Genomic DNA, 18569 nt, shown 5'->3' with positions numbered 1-18569 from the left:
CATTCCCTGCATTCTTAAGCAGTGATTTCACCTCCCGTCAAAGCAGTAAGTCAAACCTGAATTAATTACATGTGCAAAGAAATACGATAACATCTCCTAACAAGGTTTTAATGGACGTGCATCCATTTCGTAATGAAGTCTGTACTGTCCTTAACAGCATACAAACATTAGTGGGGGAAAAAAGAAACCCAGTGGCACCACCAACAAAGCACACTGGACAGGACGACATTCAGAAACATGGTTTCAAAACATACAGACTTCACCAAGAAACTATTCGGGAACTGTTCTGTGCAACTGCATGAATACAATTCAGTATTATGGGTACACAAAGAAGGTAGATTGATGTTGTCATAACAGGAGTTTTGTGAACTCTACCAGGAATTATGCTAAGGATGTTACATCTGTTTTTCTTCCCGACAAAAGCTGAGACAAAGGAGGACAACTACTATAAAGATGATTCCTAGAAGCCACAAAACAGAAGAAACTAGAAGTACAAATTATGAAAATGCAACTCAGCCAATGAATTAACCTGAATGCTGCAAGTGATCACTGCCTTGTTTTATCACATAATTTTGAGGCTTCGCTCCACTGGTAGCTTCACCACATACACACAAAAAAATCTTTAAGTTTCACTGTTTATAAATCTGATAACATAAATATTTTAAAACTGGGATCTTCCTCAGACTCCTTGGGGTATGCAACCCCCTAAAAACACCCCAGATCTCTTTTGGAGGAAAACTCAAAAGTTGCAGGTTTAGCTAGGAGGCTCTATCAGACATGGCATTCACACTTGGGAAGGGAAACTTGCTTCCTATCAGCCCTCACCCCCAAATATAATTTAAATTATGCTATTTTTCACTAACAATTTCAGAACCAAGTTTTGCTGATTTGCTAGAAGAAAAAAAAACAAACCTGCAGGCAATGACTTACATCACAAGAGATACTTAAAAAAATAAAAAAGAAAAAACACCTTTGTTTTGTCTGAAATATGAATTCTAGAGAACTTATCAGCCTACTATTTGATTCACTAATTCAAGCAAATCATTTGCCATAAACTGTCCCTATTAACTTCCTATCTTTCTTGTATTCATGTCTGAGCTTTACAAACTCAGCTGACAAGGACAGAATCCTTTGCATGTGGTTACACATGACAGGCTTTTGGGAGCCCCTATATACCAGGTCCCACTGCAACAGTCTCCTGCAAACTCCAAGTCTAGTTTTATAATCTCCAACTCTAATGAAATTAAGAACTGCTTTTCAGAAGATGATGGGTTTGAACTGACAGGAGCAATTCTGAATCTTCCTGAGCACAGAGAAGGAAAGCACAGATTTCAGAACTATGATGGGAAAAGATGCCATCAAGGTTTTAAATTTGTGTGCCACGTAACCTCAGCTGCTGTCTCAAGTCGCACCAGGGAAGGTTTGGGTTGGATATTAGGAAGAATTGAATCAGGGAGAAGGTGATCAGACATTGGAACAGGCTGCCCAAGGAACAGGTAGAGACTCAGTCTGTGGAGGCATTTGAGAGATGTGTGGATGTGGCACTAAGGGAGATGTCTCAAAGATGGGGCTCGGTAGGTCAGACTGATGGTTGGAGACTTGATGACCTCGCAGGTCTTTTCCGGCCTAGGTGATTCTGTGATCACAGCAAATGGCATCAATCATTATCTGCACGTGTCCCTGTTAGCTAGGACTGTCTTTATAACACATAACTTCCAAACCAGAAGTCTTCTGATGTTTCATGAAAAGTTTACCATTTCCTGCAGACTGCAGGATCACTGCCCTATCTTGATGTGAAGTAATTAATTTTGTTTGCAAAACCTACCTGCCCTCAAGTATTAGAGAAGAAAGTAACCCACAACAGTCTGCTTTCACTAAAATCCTACCTTCTTTTTGGCATTGCATAAACTGAAAACGAGTGGCCACATGTACTACAGGGCTTACTACTTTTAATTAAAAACTGTGCTGCTGCACAGAGAAAGGCCGAAAGGCCTGACTGAAATCAGGTCATTCTCACCCAAACTTCTCACTCAAAATATACAGAGCTTCACATAAGGCAACGTGGTCAGACTATGAATGCAGAAAATCAAGAACTACATCTTGAGCCTGCCTTCTTCATCACATTCATCATCTAAACCTCCTAGAAGAACAGCGAAGTATCACTAAATTAAAGGAACACCTACATGCGCATATTTATATACAAACAAATGTATTCAGGAGTACTTCAAATGAATGTTACCACTAAAAAACTGTTTACAGTTGCAGCTGCAGACAAAATAGAGCGCACTATTCACTGAAGGTGACACTTGGCTAGAATACTGAAGGTTTAGTTTTCTGTCACAGCTTAGGTCAAATTATTCTTTCTTACACAGAACTAAGTCTTTCTTTGCTGCCTTCAGCTGCAACCCAGCCCTCATTCTGTGCTGACAGCTATTTATTTAGTGAGGTGAATAACTCCAATAAAAAGTGAAGACCTGGGGTATTTCAGAGGGAGGGCATTGGGGAAAAGTTCCCAAATTAAGTCATTTATGTTTCCAGACTAGAGCATGTGCAAAGCAGACAGAAGGAAGTATGGCCAAAGATACAGAAGAGTGAGCCTTCCCCAGGTGGTGGCAAAAAGAGATGAAACTGACTGGGTTACAATGTGCAGCCACCGCAACGTTTTAACCATGGACATCACACTCAAGATTTACACTGTTACTTGAACGTGTACCAGCAGAAGTACATCTGTTATTTTTGAGACTTCTCAGAATTGATCCTCATCATCAAGTGGTAAGGCTTTCATTTTCTTAAAATGAAATTAAAAAAAAAAAAAAAAAAAAGCTTTTCACAAAAATATCAAATCTAAGTTGTGATTACACTCGAGTTCGGTGGGCTTAACCTAGCTTCAGACTGGATGGAAGCAGGAATCCTCCTTTGTACCCTGGATTCGAGAGACCTTGAATACCACGCTTCTCAGCAAGAGAGATGCTGCTGCTTATTGTCTGAGTTCCAGAAATTCAGAAAAGTAGTAGTAAAGGTATACATGAAGGTATTAGCCTCAGAAGAGTTTTAGTTTCTCAAGGTATATCAAACAGGTGCATATTCTGTGGATGTAAGCAATAAAGAAGCAGAATAAATAATTACAAGATCCTGAATCAGCTTTAACAGCCTCTTGTTTGGAAGAATTTCCTAAAGTATCCTGCATGAACATGACACTTAAGTAGCACCTTAAAGGGAGGGGCAGATAGGAATGAAACTCCCATCATCCCTTAATCCTGTCAGACAGATACTTGCTCCTGTCCCAAGCACATGGCTCTGTCTTCTCTCATGCCAGCTCTGGCATTGCAGCACCTTTCTGTGCACCAATTAACACACTAAAAGCAGGAAAATATCCTTCTTTTTCTTTTGCTAGGTTTGCTTTTCAACAGTGTAATTGACTGAATCTGCTAGTAGAGAAGTCTGACAAGTAGAGCCAGAAGAAGTGAGGGGATGCCAGGGCAGGGAAGAGATGAGAGAAAAAGCTCCCTTTCCTGGCTGAAAAATATTAAATCATCTGTATTTGGTTAAGCTGTACGTTAACTGTGCGCTGTTGAAGACCTTTTTCATGACGTTGATCTTATTTATTCTGAGCTATTTGTGATGATACAAGTTTAGCAGGTGAGGCACATTTAACAGCTCACTGCCACTATGAGATGTGATGCTCCCCTGCTCCTCTGGGAAGCATCAAACTCGCGAGGCCAGAAGAAAATAAACGCATAAAGCATCTTGTTGACCTAGTGAACTGAAGCCTCAGTCAATGGCTAAACCTGGCAGAAGAGAACAGGGTTAGAAACGGGCCTTATGGCAGCAGCAGGCTGTGACTCTCCAGAGCTGTGGCAGCGCCGGTTGCTCCTCAGCCTCCAGAAATGCCACAAATCCCAAATTACACAGACACAGCCCCCGAGCTCAGCAGAAACCCCCTTGCGCTGCGCCCTACCCTCCGCCCTGCCACACGCGGGGCTTTAAACACCTCATTCCAGAGATGAACGAGGGGCTCAGCAGAGAGAAAACGAGAAAAATGAAAAGTGGAAAAAAAAAAAGGAAAAAACACGTAAAAAAAAAAAAAAAAAACACCACAGAGACCGCAAGAAGCGAGGCGGGCGCCGGCCGGGAGCCTGAGGCGAAGCAGGGGCCGGGGCCAGGCGCTCGGCCGGCTGAAGGGGGGCGACCCCTGAGCCTCGGGGGAGGGCTCTGCCGACGGCGGGGCCCCCGGAGGACGGGTCGGGGCCGCGGCGAGGCCCGCCCGGGGCCGGCACTGACCTCCTGCGGCTGCCAGCTCTCCCTCCTCGCCGGGCGGCGCCTCCGCCGGCCGCGTCAGAGCCCTGCGCCCCCGACGCGCTAAGATGGCGCCCGGCCCCTCCACAACATGGCGCCCGGCGCGGGAGGGACGAGCCAATGGGAAGCGAGGAGCGCGGCGGCTCCTCCGGCAGCCAGCCAATGGGCTGAGAGAGAGCGAGCGGGAGCCCGCAGCGATTGGCAGGCGGGCGGGAGGGGGCGGGGCGCGGCGGCGCGGTTGCTAGGCAGACTAAGATGGCCGCGCTGGACAGGGTCAAGGTGCTGGTGCTGGGCGACTCCGGTGAGTGCGCCCACCCCCGCGGCGCCCCCCCCCCCCCCCGGCCACCGCGGCGCTTGCGCAGTGAGCCGCTGCCCCCCCCCCCCCCCCCCCCCCCCTTTCCCCTCACGGGGACCGTTACGGCCGTTAGAGCCGTTACCGGCGGCCGGTGGGCGCCGGTGCCTCACAGGGCCCGTTTTTTTGGTTTTGGTTTTGTTTTTTATTATTATTATTATTTTTGCTGTTTCAGGTGTGGGGAAGTCGTCGCTCGTGCACCTGCTGTGCCACAACCAGGTGCTGGGAAACCCGTCGTGGACGGTGGGCTGCTCGGTGGACGTCCGAGTAGGTGCCTTGTTGTGTAAAAGTTTAAAAGGGTGAAGGAGGAGAAGGGCCGTGGCCACCCGTATTACCTTGTTTTATGTGGAGGGTGCAGAGTGTGAGCTCTTGTGCTCCCCACACCTTGCAGGGGAATGAGGTTCTTCATCAACCTCATATTGTCCATGTGGCACAGCAATAAACACTCTCATCCTTTATCATTTGCTGCACGCTCCTTGGGATGCTGTGCCCTGGGTTAGGAGCTGTCCTCTGTTATTGTCTGTGGGTTTCACCTCAAAGAATTGCAAAACGTGTTTCCGAAATCTGGGGGAAGAAACACGGCAATCCATTTGGCTGAGGCAAACCAAATTTTTTTTCTTGGTTAATTCAGTTGAGATGGCAGTGGGAATGTGGGGAGGGAATTGATGCAGTCAGTCGGAATCCAGTGTGTCCATACGCTTAGTCCTGCAGGACTACCACACAGGTTTTAACAAGCACAAGAAGTCATGCCCTTGTCTTTACATCTACTTTAGCAACAGGCTTTTTCTAAGTACACCATGCAGTGTAAGGTTTGTTAATATTTGGGTGGAACGAATGTTCCCTGCTGACTCACCCAACTCCATCTCATGGGAGAAGGAACTATGACAGCCATTGGCCACCACTTGACTCAATCCATCCAGTCCCTTCCCACTTGAAAGATTTGAAATTCCGTCCATACTAAAACTTGCAAATTTCTATCCATGCACCCCTTCCTTTGAGATACCAAGTTCAAGGTCTGGTGGTTCATCTGTATCACTACAGTAGCGAATAAGAGATTACAATTATAATGCAGTATTTCACCTGAACGTGAAAGTGTTGTATGGATTAACTTCTACAAGCTGATGCTGTGGCTATGTATGATGTGAATTTTCCACTAGATCCATGACTACAAAGAAGGGACTCCGGAAGAGAAGACATACTATATTGAGCTGTGGGATGTTGGAGGTTCAGTGGGTAGTGCCACTAGTGTCAAAAGCACGCGAGCAGTATTTTATAACTCACTGAATGGTAAGTTTGCTTGGTGTAAATCTTTTTTCTGTGTCATTTTCTGTTAAGAGCTCTCTCTTGGTTCCAGAGCAGGAGTCCTCTAAGTCTGGCTGAGGGCTATCCTGTTCTTCTTTCTGATTTATACAAGAAAGAAACTGATGTCATTCTTAGACAGAATTTATGGATTCAGTTTTAAACTGCAAAGCTATTTTAGGCAAGCCTGTACAAATGAGCTTCGTCAACCTTTCCCTTCAGTCTTGTGCAGCTGGTGCAACGGGGAGTCTTTGAAGTCGGGGTGACGTCCTTTCCAGTCATGCTTGCAGACATAAAAGGCTGCCTTCACCTTTCCAGGTCTGATAGAAATGCAGAAATATCATCGATATTTTCTTGCCTGTTCAGTTCCAAAACCTATAGCTGAGAAACATTATTTGAATTTATGACACGGTATGAACTTGAATTTATGGTAGGAACTTTGATAGCTGTATCCTGACAAATCTGAACTGTTCTCCCATAAGATTGCAATATTCTGATGGCCATCTTACCCTCTGCTCATCCAATTTGCCAAGTTATTTTTTAATACTTGAATCTTGCAACTTGCTGATGATGGAAAGTAATATTTTATTCCATTGAAGTATGGCATCCCTTCCTTTGAGGTACTGAATTAAAGGGCTGGTGGTTCATCTGTACCACTAAAGTAGTGAATAAGAGATTATAAACATAATAGTGCCGTATTTCAGTTGTTATTTTTGGCAGCCACAGGTAGTTCACCAAAACTAGATGTATCCAAGATGAACATCTGCTTCTGAAAATCTGTCTCAAATACTGTGATTCTTTATTCCTCATCATTTGAGGACCTTCAATAAAGGGTTAAGCCATACAATAAGCATTTTTGCTCTGTGCTTGTTTAAGTAGCTATTTCTTCCTCTTTCCCAAGAGGAAAACTGTGTGTAGGTATCTCTTATGTTGTTAACCAGACCTCTCTAAATAAGATTTGAGTTGAGTTGTGCTCACAAAGTAAGCCTTGTTGGTACGTGAAAAAGATGGATTTCTTTTTGACACCAAATTCACAGTGTGCCAGCCTGTGCGGGTCAGACTTGGAAATATCCTAGAACAGCACATTAGGAGATGAAATTTCAAAGTTATGTATCTGAGCTGTAATTGATGAAGTTATTAAAATAGAGTTATTTATCTCCACTGCCCAAAAGATAGTATTAGCCAGCTCGCATATGAAAACCATTGGCTTCGGTAGTTAGCCTTGGCTCTGGTTTCTTTCATTAGATAAATTCTTTCATTAGAGCTTGTCTCACAAATTGCCAGTTTGACCTGATGTAAGGAAGAAGATGAATGCATTCCCTCTGCCTGACTGCACGTCCTTTCTAGGCTTGCGGTGATCTGAAAAACCTGACATCAAAGGATTGTTCATGTTGGTCGTGGCAGTGCCTGTGCAGACTGTCAGGGAGACCTGGTTGTTTCGAGGACAGATAGAGTTTGCTCTTCATTTGGTCACAGATCTTTAGCTTCAGTGTCCCTGCGTCTGCTGCGTGGATTGTGATAGTCTAGGACAATGGAAATGCAGCAAGGCTGCGGCTCGCAGACCTTTATGTGGGAGGAACGCATCCTCGAGTGGTCATTGGTCCTGTCCACTCTTTTGTGATGTTGGCAGTCTTTTCTGCTGGTGCAACTGTGTAAGTTTTCAGTGAAACAGATACGGGAACTGCCCTATCACAAACACAGCTGGGGTAGACTGTCAGGAGGTGGGGCATGTTTCTCACAGGTCATGCAGCAATGCCTCTCAGTCTGTTGCCATTGGCCAGGTTACGTTGTGTCATGCTTTTTTTCCCTGTGCTGGGGGTGGGCAGGTGGTTTAGCTGCCTTTTTATGCTCTTACTGAGATAAATGCTTCGAAGTAGGGATATGGTTGTGATGTGCCGGGAACTCTCCGAGCAGTGAGTCTTCGCACAGCAATGTGGGGTGGAAATGTGGTTTGTTTTTAGTGTGTACAGTGGGTGGTATCTTTGGGTGTTGAGATTAAATGAAAGAATTAAAATTCAATTAAAAATAATAAAAGAAACATTAAATTAACGTGTTTTCTACATCTGTGGGGTGTGAAGTGTGTTGAGAACAAACCCTGATGAAGATAAAAGGTATAATGCCATTTTGTCCTTGAATTAATGATGATTTAAAGTCTGGAGGAAGTGGGAACATTCCACAGGTTGCAGAAGGTGCGAATAAATAGAAGATATTTGCTAGCAGGAGCTGGTAATTGAGTTAGGAACTGCGGTTATCAGAAGTGGGTGTCTGTTAATAGTACAGCTAGGAGATTTGTCTGGCAGTTTTCCTATTGCAGAATTTACATTTTGAAGGATCATAGTAATGAAAAATGGTAGCTATAATGCATAGCATCATCTTAATTCATGCATAACTCCTAGCCATTTGGTGGGCTGGGAAAGTTTGTCTTATCCCCCTTTGGGTACCTCCCCAGGTACTTGGCATCAGTTTTTGAAAATGCAGGAAAGCAATGGTGCTCTGTAAACCCAGGAAAGAAGAGAAGAGAAAAGAAGAGAACAGAAAAGAAGAGAAAAGAAACAGCCTTTAGACTTCATAGATGGTGTGACAAAGAAAAAAAAGTTATGTTTACTAATTACGCAAAACAGAGAAAGGCTGAATTCTCTGCTGCACTGATAGAGTTTGGGTATCCTTAGGACTCCGATGAAGCAGAATCAGGGAATACCTGCAAACCTCTTATGGGTTAAACCTGAGATGGCTGTTCTTTTTCTCCTTTCATGAGGTTTTTCTCTTAGCTCTTATCCAATTCATGATAAGCAGCTTTAAAAAAACAGTTGCATCCTGATATTGTCAGCTTTACTCATTTACTTTACCGATTATACTTCCCTTTCTTGATTCTCAGATATCTGGGAACCTGCAGATGTCATTTTCCAAAGATAAGAAAAAAAATATGTATCATTAAATAACATCTTGCTACCTACTCTTTCACTTCAGGGATAATTTTAGTGCATGACTTAACCAACAAGAAATCATCCCAGAATTTGTATCGCTGGTCTTTGGAAGCACTCAACAGAGACGTTGCTCCAACAGGAGTTCTTGTGACAAATGGGTGAGTGAAAAACATACGCGCACGATTAAGACAGTAATTCCACACTGTTATGGAAGCCTTTGTTCATCCCTAAAGCTATGTGAAAACTACACAATGTTAGGTGTGGCTGAACTTTTAATAAAGAAATTTTAAAAAATGGGGTAGTATCAAAAAAAATAGCTGTTCTTTTCATTTCACACTGCTGATCAGGCCATTCTGGTGGTAGCTTCCCAAACAGTAGATCTTGCTTTAAGGAAAAAGATGTTTACTGTGTCTTTCTCTTTTCTTTGCTCTGCATAAAGAGCACTTTAACAATTAGCTTTCCAACATCTTGTCAAGTATGCCCTCTTGTTATCTCTGTGTTCCTGTTACACACATAATCAAGGAGATTTTCAGGTCATTGATAAACCACATGCATGAGCAGGAATGCAAAGGCAGCTTTCTGGGGAAGAATCTATTATTTATTTGCCTGTGCTGGTGCACAAGTGCTTCTATAGAAACATGGGAGAAGGGAAAGACGGGGTTTGCATTATGTAAACTGAAAATTTCTCCAGTTTTTCCACAGAAGGATTTTTCACAACTTTTTTAATTTTCAAAAGCTTCACTTCTGTCAGGGACAGATCCTCAGGCCCTTAGCAAACACTTGATCAAGTTGTTATTACTTGTAAAATTGCTTTCTATAAAGTTTGGTTTCGGTAAAAATGAAAGGCATCCTAAGGGCAGTGGTTGGAACTTGGACTTGTAATGACATTTAATTAAAACCCTATTAATTTTATATAGGCTATCTTTGATCATTATTCATCCGAATCAAAGCTTGCTGGTATTCATCTTGTAGTGGCTACCTTTACTTAAATACAGAATCACAGAATCATTAAGGTTGGAAAAGCCCTCCAAGGTCATCTGGTCCAACCATCCCCCTACCACCAATGTCACCCACTAAACCATGTCCCTAAGCACCACCTCCAACCTTTCCTTGAGCACCCCCAGGGACGGTGACTCCACCACCTCCCTGGGCAACCCGTCCCAGTGCCTGACTGCTCTTTCTGAGCAGAAATGTCTCTTCATTGCCAACCTGAACCTCCCCTTCTGCAACTTGAGGCCATTCCCTCTAGTCCTATCACTAGTTACCTGTGAGAAGAGACCAACCCTCAGTCCCCCACACCTTCCTTTCAGGCAGTTGCAGAGAGCAATGAGGTCTCCCCTGAGCCTCCTCTTCTCCAGACTGAACAACCCCAGCTCCCTCAGCTGCTCCTCGTGGCATGTGTGTTACAGGCCCTTCACCAGCTTTGTAGCCCTTCTCTGGAAGAAGTTAGTAATGCAACACCTCAGAAGTGTTGTTGCAGCCTGCTTTAATATGGAAAGGGTTTCACAGTTGCAATTTATTTCATTGCTCTATGTTAAAAACTCTCTATATTAAGGAACTTTGGTTGGTCAGACAGAGTCGCCAGCTCCCTGCTCTGTCTTTGATGGCCAAGTGGGCTTGGTACAGTACTGGAATTCCTGTTTCTGTCCTGCTTGTATAAATTACTTAGCATTTTTTCTGACCTGCAGTTCCATGCAGAGAAGAAATCCAGTCGTGTTTTCTTCTCTTTTCCTTCAGTTTCTGTGTAGAGAGTTGGATGTAGAAGCCCTTCCTTAATTTACAGATAGAGCATGTTCTCACTTAAATAAATGATGTTCCGTAAATTACACTTACTTGAAAGGGTTGGGGAATCTGATGTTGCCTCTGTGCCCACTTAGATGACCATCACTCCATTCGGGATTGTATTTATTTCCTTCAACAGTGACTATGACCGTGAACAGTTTGCTGATAACCAGATTCCACTGCTGGTAATAGGAACTAAGCTGGATCAGATCCCAGAAACTAAGCGTAATGAAGTTTTGACCAGAACAGCTTTCCTGGCTGAGGATTTCAATGCTGAAGAGATAAATTTGGTCAGTATCCTTGTCACCAATGTTGTTTTTCTTTTAAATGGGAGTGATTCTGATTTTTTGTTAAGTAGAGATGTTGTTACAAAAATTGAGCTTCTAGAGGATTTCTCAGTAGTACTGGAGTCATGCACATTTTGATCGTATGCCTCAGCTACGTGATGAAATGATAGCCTTTCTTTCACTAGGGAGGTGGAGGGGGGTTAGATAAGGCCACCGAAGCTTGGAATTGATGGCTGGGGTTTAAATTTTCCCTTTTCTTGTTTTTGACCCGAAGTATTCTTGAATGAAACATCAAGACCCTATTACTTATTTCTGTACATGTATATATACCGCATGTATGTATGTGTGGTGTGGGTTAACCCCGTTAGGCAGCTAAGTTGTTCACTCACTCCCACCCAGCGGGATGAGGGGGAGAATCAGAAGGATTAAAGTGAGGAAACTCGTGGGTTGAAGTAAAGACAGTTTAACAGGTTAAGCAAAAGCTGTGCATGCAAAATAACGAATTCAATCATTACTTCCCCTTAGCAGGCAGATGGTCAGCCATTTCAAGGAAGGCAGGACTTTATCATGTATCATGGTTACTTGGGAAGACAAATACCACATCTCCTAACATCTCTGTTTTCCTTCTCCTTTCCCAAAGCTTTTATGTCTGAGCATGACGTCCTGTGGTGTGGGGTATCCCTTTGGCCAGCTGGGGTCAGCTGTCCCAGCTGTGTCTCCTCCCAGCTTCTCACCCACCTCCAGCCTGCTTGTGGGGGGAGCGATCTGAGGAATGGAAAGGCTACGTGCTGTGTGAGCACTGTTCAGCACATGTTACCAACACTGTTTTGGTCTCAAATTCAAAACATAGCACCACGCAAGCTTGATTGTATGTGCGTGTTTGGGGGGAAATGGTGTGTTGATTTCCGTGCATATGGCTTCCTTGCATTGATTTCCGTGTGATTGGTTTGTTGGTTCTAGGATTGCACCAATCCTCGTTACTTGGCGGCAGGTTCTTCCAACGCTGTCAAGCTAAGCAGATTTTTTGATAAGGTAAGTCAGGTGGATAAAATAGATTTTATTGTTCTGTGTATTGAACACTGTCTGTGATTTCAGCCCAGAACAATATTGCTGAAGTAGCAATGTGGGGAGTTGCACGCCTATGGTGAGCTCTGTTGCTCCTGGTTAGAGCAAACTTCAGGAAAGTAGAAACTTTGCACATTCCTCTCCTGCACAAGAGAGCATTGAGGCCTACTGTGAAAATAACAGGAGTGCTCTAAGGCACTTTGCGTTCCCTGTGGAGCAGATCAGTTCCTGTTACAGATCATTCTTTAGAAAGAGGAAATATGGCCTGGATTTTATTTGGAGGAGGGTGCAGACTGTAGAAAGTGATAAGAGGTCGCTTTTTGATTCTCGGATTGGTGGTACTGGTTCCATAAGTGCCCTAAGACACAGACAGTGTGTGCATCATTCTTGGAGATCAAGTAAGGCCAGAATCTGAAGTTATGCATACGTGTATGTTGTGCCTGCTAAGATCATTCTCTCACTGTTTTTCCCAGGTTATAGAGAAGAGATACTTCTTACGAGATGGCAATCAGGTTTGTATTTTTTTTCATACTTTTTTGTTTTGCTTTTTCCCCATGTCATATGAACTGCTGATGGAGGCTGTTTTTAAAACATGGGCTTCATGTGACTTAAAGGCAAATCTATGCTGGTTGCTGGGATTTTAAATCTGTGGGAGCACAGCTGCTTTGGATAGGAAGAAAAACGCCTGACTTCTGTCAGCTGAAATCTCTGTGTGTAATATGATCAGCAGTGCAATAAGTAAGTATGCTAACCTAGTAGAGGTGGAATGAGCAAATAAAATCTCTTTCAGATCTCTCAGCTTCAGGCTGCCAGAGATGCTGTCTTGAAGGTCAATGAAAAAGCATTTTTGCACAGCTAGAACTAGCATTTTATGCTTAGTACAGCTAGCTATTATAGAACATGTGGAACCACAGGAAAAAAAGCAGTATAATACCAGCGTGTAATTAATTCCTAAACAGTTAAATGCACTGTTTTCAGGGCAGTTGGTGAAGAACAAGAGAAGTGACTCATGACTTGGGCAGGTCACTTCAACTTTTTGTTGCCCCAGTTTTCCCATGCGCTGCCTTCCGTAAAGGGAATAGTGAGGTTCCACTCATCATGTCTGTGAGGTGCTTGCAAATTAGAGTGAATAGCACCTGTGAAATACAATCAAATATATCACGAAGTGTAGCTGTGCTGAAAGCCCCTTAGGGCCAGTGAAAAAAAATGTGGAATTACAAACTGCTTACTTTCTTTGAGGGTGTTCTTACGTGTTTTAGTAATAAATTTGCTTTTTCCTATTTGAGTTCTGCAAGATTGCTTTTTTTTCCTCCCCTTTCCTCTCCTCCTCTCATCCTAGAGAAAGGCAGTCTCCGTTTCATGGGGATAATAGTTTAATGCAGAAATCTGCTTGTGCGCTGGTTGTCTTTGATGCATGACGTAAGATTTTTGTTTTCTTATTTGATCACTTTTAGTGGCTAGCCAGGGATTAACTTTATATTCTTTGTGGCCTCATGCCAAAGATTACAGCCTGCTGATTGCTACTTTCCTCTGCCTCTCTGACAATAGCTCCAAAGCTTAAAACAAATCTTGGGCAGAGGGCAGTCATATTTAAAGAGACAAAATCCAAATTGGAACTGGAGGTTTCAGTGTAACCTTGTGATGTTATTATTAGAAGTGATTTATTTAATGTAGATCTTATGATTCTGTTTCTGGGTTTTCTACAATAGGTTTCTTCATCACTTGTGTTCTCGGGTACTTTTATTATAGAATTCCTCAGGACGAAATGATGAGTTTCAAATTGCTGATAGCAGTGGCCTCAATCAGATCTCGTATAAATAATTATTACTCTTAATTACTGATTTTAATACAAAAAATGCTAAAGCAACTAAGTTTTTAGCTCTGGTGTCTTGCTGCTTTTGAGTTATAATGATTTCATTTTTCCTGTTTTGAATTCTCAGAGCAATTTAGATTAGTTGAACCTGTGTGCAAAATTGCCTGGCTTCTCCTAGAGTTGATCGCTTTTCAGGCTTGAACAAAACAATTCTTGGATGAATACCTTGTATATGTGTTCGTGTTTTAGGTCTGAAAGTCCTAACTAAAATTAAGTTGTGTGTCTGTAGTGGGCTTTTATTTTGAGTAAGCTCATTAGCTTCCTCAGTTTACCAGTGAGGTTGTACCAGTGAACCTGCTTTGTATTGTGAATTACATTCTTTTCCTGTATCATCCATACATGCCTGTATTCTGGCGTGAGCTGTATGCTTGGCCAACCCCTTCCATTTTAATATACTATATCTCCTATCAGAATATGGATGTGCTTACTGAGGCTGCTGGTTCTGCTTATGTGTAGTTAGACATAAAAGTTATTCTGGACCGTTATCACCGTTTTATGATGCCACCAATAGGACAGCCATCTAATACAGTATTAGAGCCCAATGTATCTCTTTCTTACAGGGGATTCATGGGTGCACTGAATTGCAAATCTGTTTGAAATACCATTAAGCCAGAGGAGCTTCTGATGGTTTTGAGTAGATTTTTTTTTGTAAGCGCTCATTGTCACAGTGTAAGCAGTATGTACAGATAGGCTGTGAAAACAGGAGTGCTAATCCTCTGCATTGTTGCAGCCATTTCTATTCTGATGGCTTTCTCAAAGCCTTCATCGTTTGATAACACTGCTTTCAACTACCAGGGAAGTACTGCTGTCTCAGGTTAGACAGCATTAAGCATCAACAGTTGTTTAATGGAACGTAGTAATAATATTTTTACAGTTTCAAAAATTAGCGGAGGAGAGATTCTTCTATGTGTTTGAATCTGGGGGAAAATACGGACTTTGGAATCTCTAATTAACTGGTTTAAGAGTTTCCCAAGAAATCAAGGCTTTCATTTTAAACCTTGCCAAAAGAGCCTTACGGACAAAAAGATCCATGCTCCAGTCTTGTTTAATTGATGGTGCTCCACTAGCAGTAAGCTAGCGTTTTAGTCCTGATTCTGGAGACAGCGTGGAAGGCATTGTCACAGTTGGCTTGGTAACAGGCACATGAATATGGTCTAGAGGGAGCTCCTGCTGGTTCTGATGACGTATCTTTTCTGTCTCTAGATTCCTGGCTTCTCGGAAAGAAAGAGGTTTGGAGGAGGAACGCTGAAGAGTCTTCATTACGACTGAACATTGAAGGAGAAGTGGAAGATGACTTCTCTGAGTTCCTGACCACATTCCCATTCCCACTGGATGCTTAAAGACAATAATTCTTATGTCAGGCAGAATAAAATGAAATCATGCTTTGGCTAGGTAGACTGCTGAAGCTACTCTTGCTGGAAAAGACTTGAAGACTTTCCAGAAATCTAATTTGAAACCTAGAGTCTTTCTTAGGATTGCAGGCCGTCTGGAGATATGGGAACATTTGGGGAAAGTGTGCAATAAATTCAGTGCCTCCCACACTGCTGTGGGAAACTATCATGCATAGCACATATATTTGACATATATTTCTCTCTATTTTGGAAGCTTATGGACAATCTTTGCATTGAATTTCATTCATCTTACCTCTAACAGAAAGATGACACTGAATGGGCTTCTTATTTGCAGTAAAGCAAACAAAACAAATGAGCAAAATGTAAGAATGGGTAAGGAATGGTCTGGAAAATAATAGAATGTCATTATTAAATGAATGGTGTTGTCTCACCTGAAACACACTCTTCAGCCCTATATAACAGAAGGGATAAAAGCAATAGGTGAGAGATGAAAAAGGATTTGAAGCCTAAAAAATCACAAGGGGAAAACAAGTGGTATTAATTCTGCTGCTTAAATTCAGATTGTTTACTTTGGAGAGGAAGAAGTGAATCGGGTACTCCTGTTTTTCTGTTCAAACTTGAGTGTCTTGTTGTTCTTAAGTTAAAAGGCAATACACTGAAAAATGCTGGAAAAAGTGTGGTCTTATACAGTGCTTATGTGGAACATACGCGACATGGTCTTGCTGAGCCTGAACACTCAGTAGGTTCAGAAAACATGAAATATAAGAACATCCAGTGCTGAATTAGAATGGATAGAAATGTAAAAGGGATACAAAGCCCTGTAAAAAGTAGAAACTGAGTATGATTAGAAAATAACTTCTCTGATTAGATGTTTCCTTTTCACATTTAGTGCTAAGGACACAGGACAGTCCACTTGGGGTGGTCTCATCTACTGTGGAAGCTGCTTCCGAAATAGCCTGAGCTCCCCAGAATTACATGGAGTGGTGAAAGCCTGATTCATGGCAGTTTCTTCTTTCCCTTTCCTTTCCCCTCCTTTCTCACAGTCACTGCTAATGGTTAAGCCTCTGGCAAAGGCTAACTAGGAGCTGGAGTTAGATATAATTACAGATTAATAATAAATGGGAGTAGGAGAAAGTAAAATGCTGGTGTGAAAATGACAGCGAGCTGAGTTCTGCAGTCTCCAGATTACATCTGCCTGCAGCTCTTCCCTGGCAGCTGCTTGGAAAGAAATGGAAAGCTGCCTGTTGCCACTAATCAGGACAAAAGTGACAGCTAGGTGCGCCAGTCAAACTTACTAAAAATATGGATCTTTTACTTTTCCTTAGGCCATTTCCAGAAAGGTCTCAGAACATTTGCAGATGTGAGTGCATTAAGTTTATAGATGCCTGTATGAAATAGGTTATTAGTTTACGCTTACACTTATGGCCAAGGAAAATAAGGTATCAGAATATTCTCAGCAGAAAACTCATGTCTGAGCTATGCAGCTCATGACAGCACGAGTGTCTGTCTCTGCTGCTTTGACAATGGAAGCTGGAATTATTTTCTCAAGGTCAGATTCTGTCTTGTGGAGCTCCGGAGTCCCTCCTGTTACCAAGGAGCTGTAGAATACGTCAAGAAAGCTAGGCCTGTTTTCTCCTTCACCCCGTGGCTTTACGAGAACTGAAAGCGTTGCAGAGTGAGGAAGGCTGTTCAGTGTACAATGCTGCATGAAGCAACGGTTGCGCAGGGCTTTGATATGAAAGCAGCAGCTTTCCAAAGCAGCTTTTCCTCTTCACTTAGTAAAAAAGGAGCGTTGCTTAGCATGCTGTAGGGTGAGCTCTGTTTGCAACTCACCTGTGTTTGAGTGTTTCGCTCCTGAGCCTCCACAAAGAAACAAAGCCAGAGTGTGAGAAACCTTGTGATGGTCAGTTCACAAACAGGACAGGGTGCGCAGGTCCTGCATGTCAGTGGGACTGAAGGTTATGACAATCAGGATGTAGGGACAAATGAGAAATAAATACTCTTGTGGTAGAAGGAAGAGAAGGTAAAGGACCAGCACTGAGGAAAAATATGGAGCATGTGGGCAAGCAGTAGGTTAGCAGGCTGACAGCGTTTTCTTGAGGCTGTTGAGGCTGTGGCTCCTGCTGGAGCTGAGCTACGTTTATCTGGGCTCACTCATCCAGCTGCGGGCCATAAAACTCAGCCTGGCCTGAAAATGTCTGAACACCAGTTGAAAATTGTCACCTGAAAGAGCTGTGTTCGTCTTCCTCCCAAATATTCGTTGTCCAGGCTAGGTGATCTCCATCCACTGTTGAACTGACTTGTTGCATGGTGTAACGAGTGACTTCGTGGTCAGTCCCACTGTCTCCTCTGCAAAGTGAAGCCTGCTTCCCCAGAGGCATGGCTCTGATGCATCTGTTTATCACACTGTAGTGCTTTCAAGACATTGAGAATTAAAAAATTTACCTTTTTTATTTCAGTCTGGATGTTTCACTTAAAGAAAATGAGAACCAAAGTTGTTCCAAGCTGTTTGTGTTGTCAAAACATTTATTCGGATATCACCACCCTTAACTCTGCCAGGCCATAAATAAATCTAAACTTCAATACAGTTAATTTTAATGCACTGAAATCCTTTAGAAATCTGTCACTGGGATATAATTCTAAAGGGCAAAGGCTACATTTCTGTGCTGTTCTCTGTCAGTGGCCCTGAAAAATGATTGCAGACCCATGTGACCGTGATTACAGTGTTTTAGCATCTCTGGTCCCAGATTAGAATAGATTACTTTGTAAAATACTTATGCATTTTCTTTTCCCCCAAGTATTGTACCTGCTTTTCTTGTAGCATTTCATCGGGGCCAAGTGAAGGATATTAGCATATTCAAGCTATGTTTAAATATAATCCCCAAATTTCATGGTTTTCCTGTGCTTGGGGTTAGGATAATTGCAGCATCCCTGTTTTGTGGTTTTTGCATTTACATGGCTGGCACACTCCTTAGCTCTCATTAAATATCTCCATACTGTTTTGGTTTGGAGTGGTAGCCTCTGTTTTCTGGGAAGAGAATAGTAAATTAGACAAACCATGGGAACTGGCAGAGTCCCTTACAGGCACCAGTAGCCTGCAGAGTAGGTGGGGTATGTGGTCAGGTGCATCTTTCTCTTGGTTTTAATCAGAGGTAATCGATCCAAACTAATAAAGGAGTCGGGTTGCCACAATCATGCATATTATTTTCCTTTTAGGACAATGTGATGTGTAATAGAATCACGGATGTTGACACATTTACTTCTAAAGGAAGTGCTAGGTCCACTACTCCCTCTCTCTGTTATTTTCTCAGCAGAAGCAGTGCCCAGGTGCTGTGTACC

At 42.8% G+C, this 18569-nt stretch overlaps 2 protein-coding genes across 2 annotated transcripts in view; one reads left to right on the top strand and one right to left on the bottom strand.

Annotated features, from left to right (window-relative positions):
- The window catches only part of GTF2E1 (general transcription factor IIE subunit 1), a 47370-nt gene extending 42950 nt beyond the window's left edge, over positions 1–4420 (bottom strand). The window contains exon 1 of the mRNA XM_068698337.1: positions 4282–4420. The gene's annotated coding sequence lies outside the window, so the exon portion shown is untranslated. The remainder of the gene's footprint in view (positions 1–4281) is intronic.
- A 76-nt stretch (positions 4421–4496) lies between these two features.
- RABL3 (RAB, member of RAS oncogene family like 3) lies at positions 4497–17683 on the top strand. Its single transcript, XM_068698353.1, has 8 exons — positions 4497–4597; positions 4824–4915; positions 5806–5935; positions 8915–9029; positions 10793–10943; positions 11901–11972; positions 12479–12517; positions 15082–17683. The coding sequence occupies exons 1-8, from the start codon at positions 4552–4554 to the stop codon at positions 15145–15147; spliced, it is 711 nt and encodes a 236-aa protein (XP_068554454.1). The 5' UTR covers positions 4497–4551; the 3' UTR covers positions 15148–17683.
- The last annotated feature ends 886 nt before the right edge of the window (positions 17684–18569 follow it).

Source organism: Anas acuta, chromosome 1 (genome assembly GCF_963932015.1).
Source record: "Anas acuta chromosome 1, bAnaAcu1.1, whole genome shotgun sequence".
NCBI lineage: Eukaryota > Metazoa > Chordata > Aves > Anseriformes > Anatidae > Anas > Anas acuta.
The sequence above is the reverse complement of the archived record's forward strand: the minus strand, read 5'-3'. Positions and strand labels throughout refer to the sequence as shown.

Coding starts and splice junctions, on each gene's coding strand:
- RABL3 (XM_068698353.1), top strand. CDS start 4,552: ATGGCCGCGCTGGACAGGGTCAAGGTGCTGGTGCTGGGCGACTCCG. Junction 11,973..12,478: donor TAAGCAGATTTTTTGATAAG/GTAAGTCAGGTG, acceptor TGTTTTTCCCAG/GTTATAGAGAAGAGATACTT. Junction 12,518..15,081: donor TCTTACGAGATGGCAATCAG/GTTTGTATTTTT, acceptor TTCTGTCTCTAG/ATTCCTGGCTTCTCGGAAAG.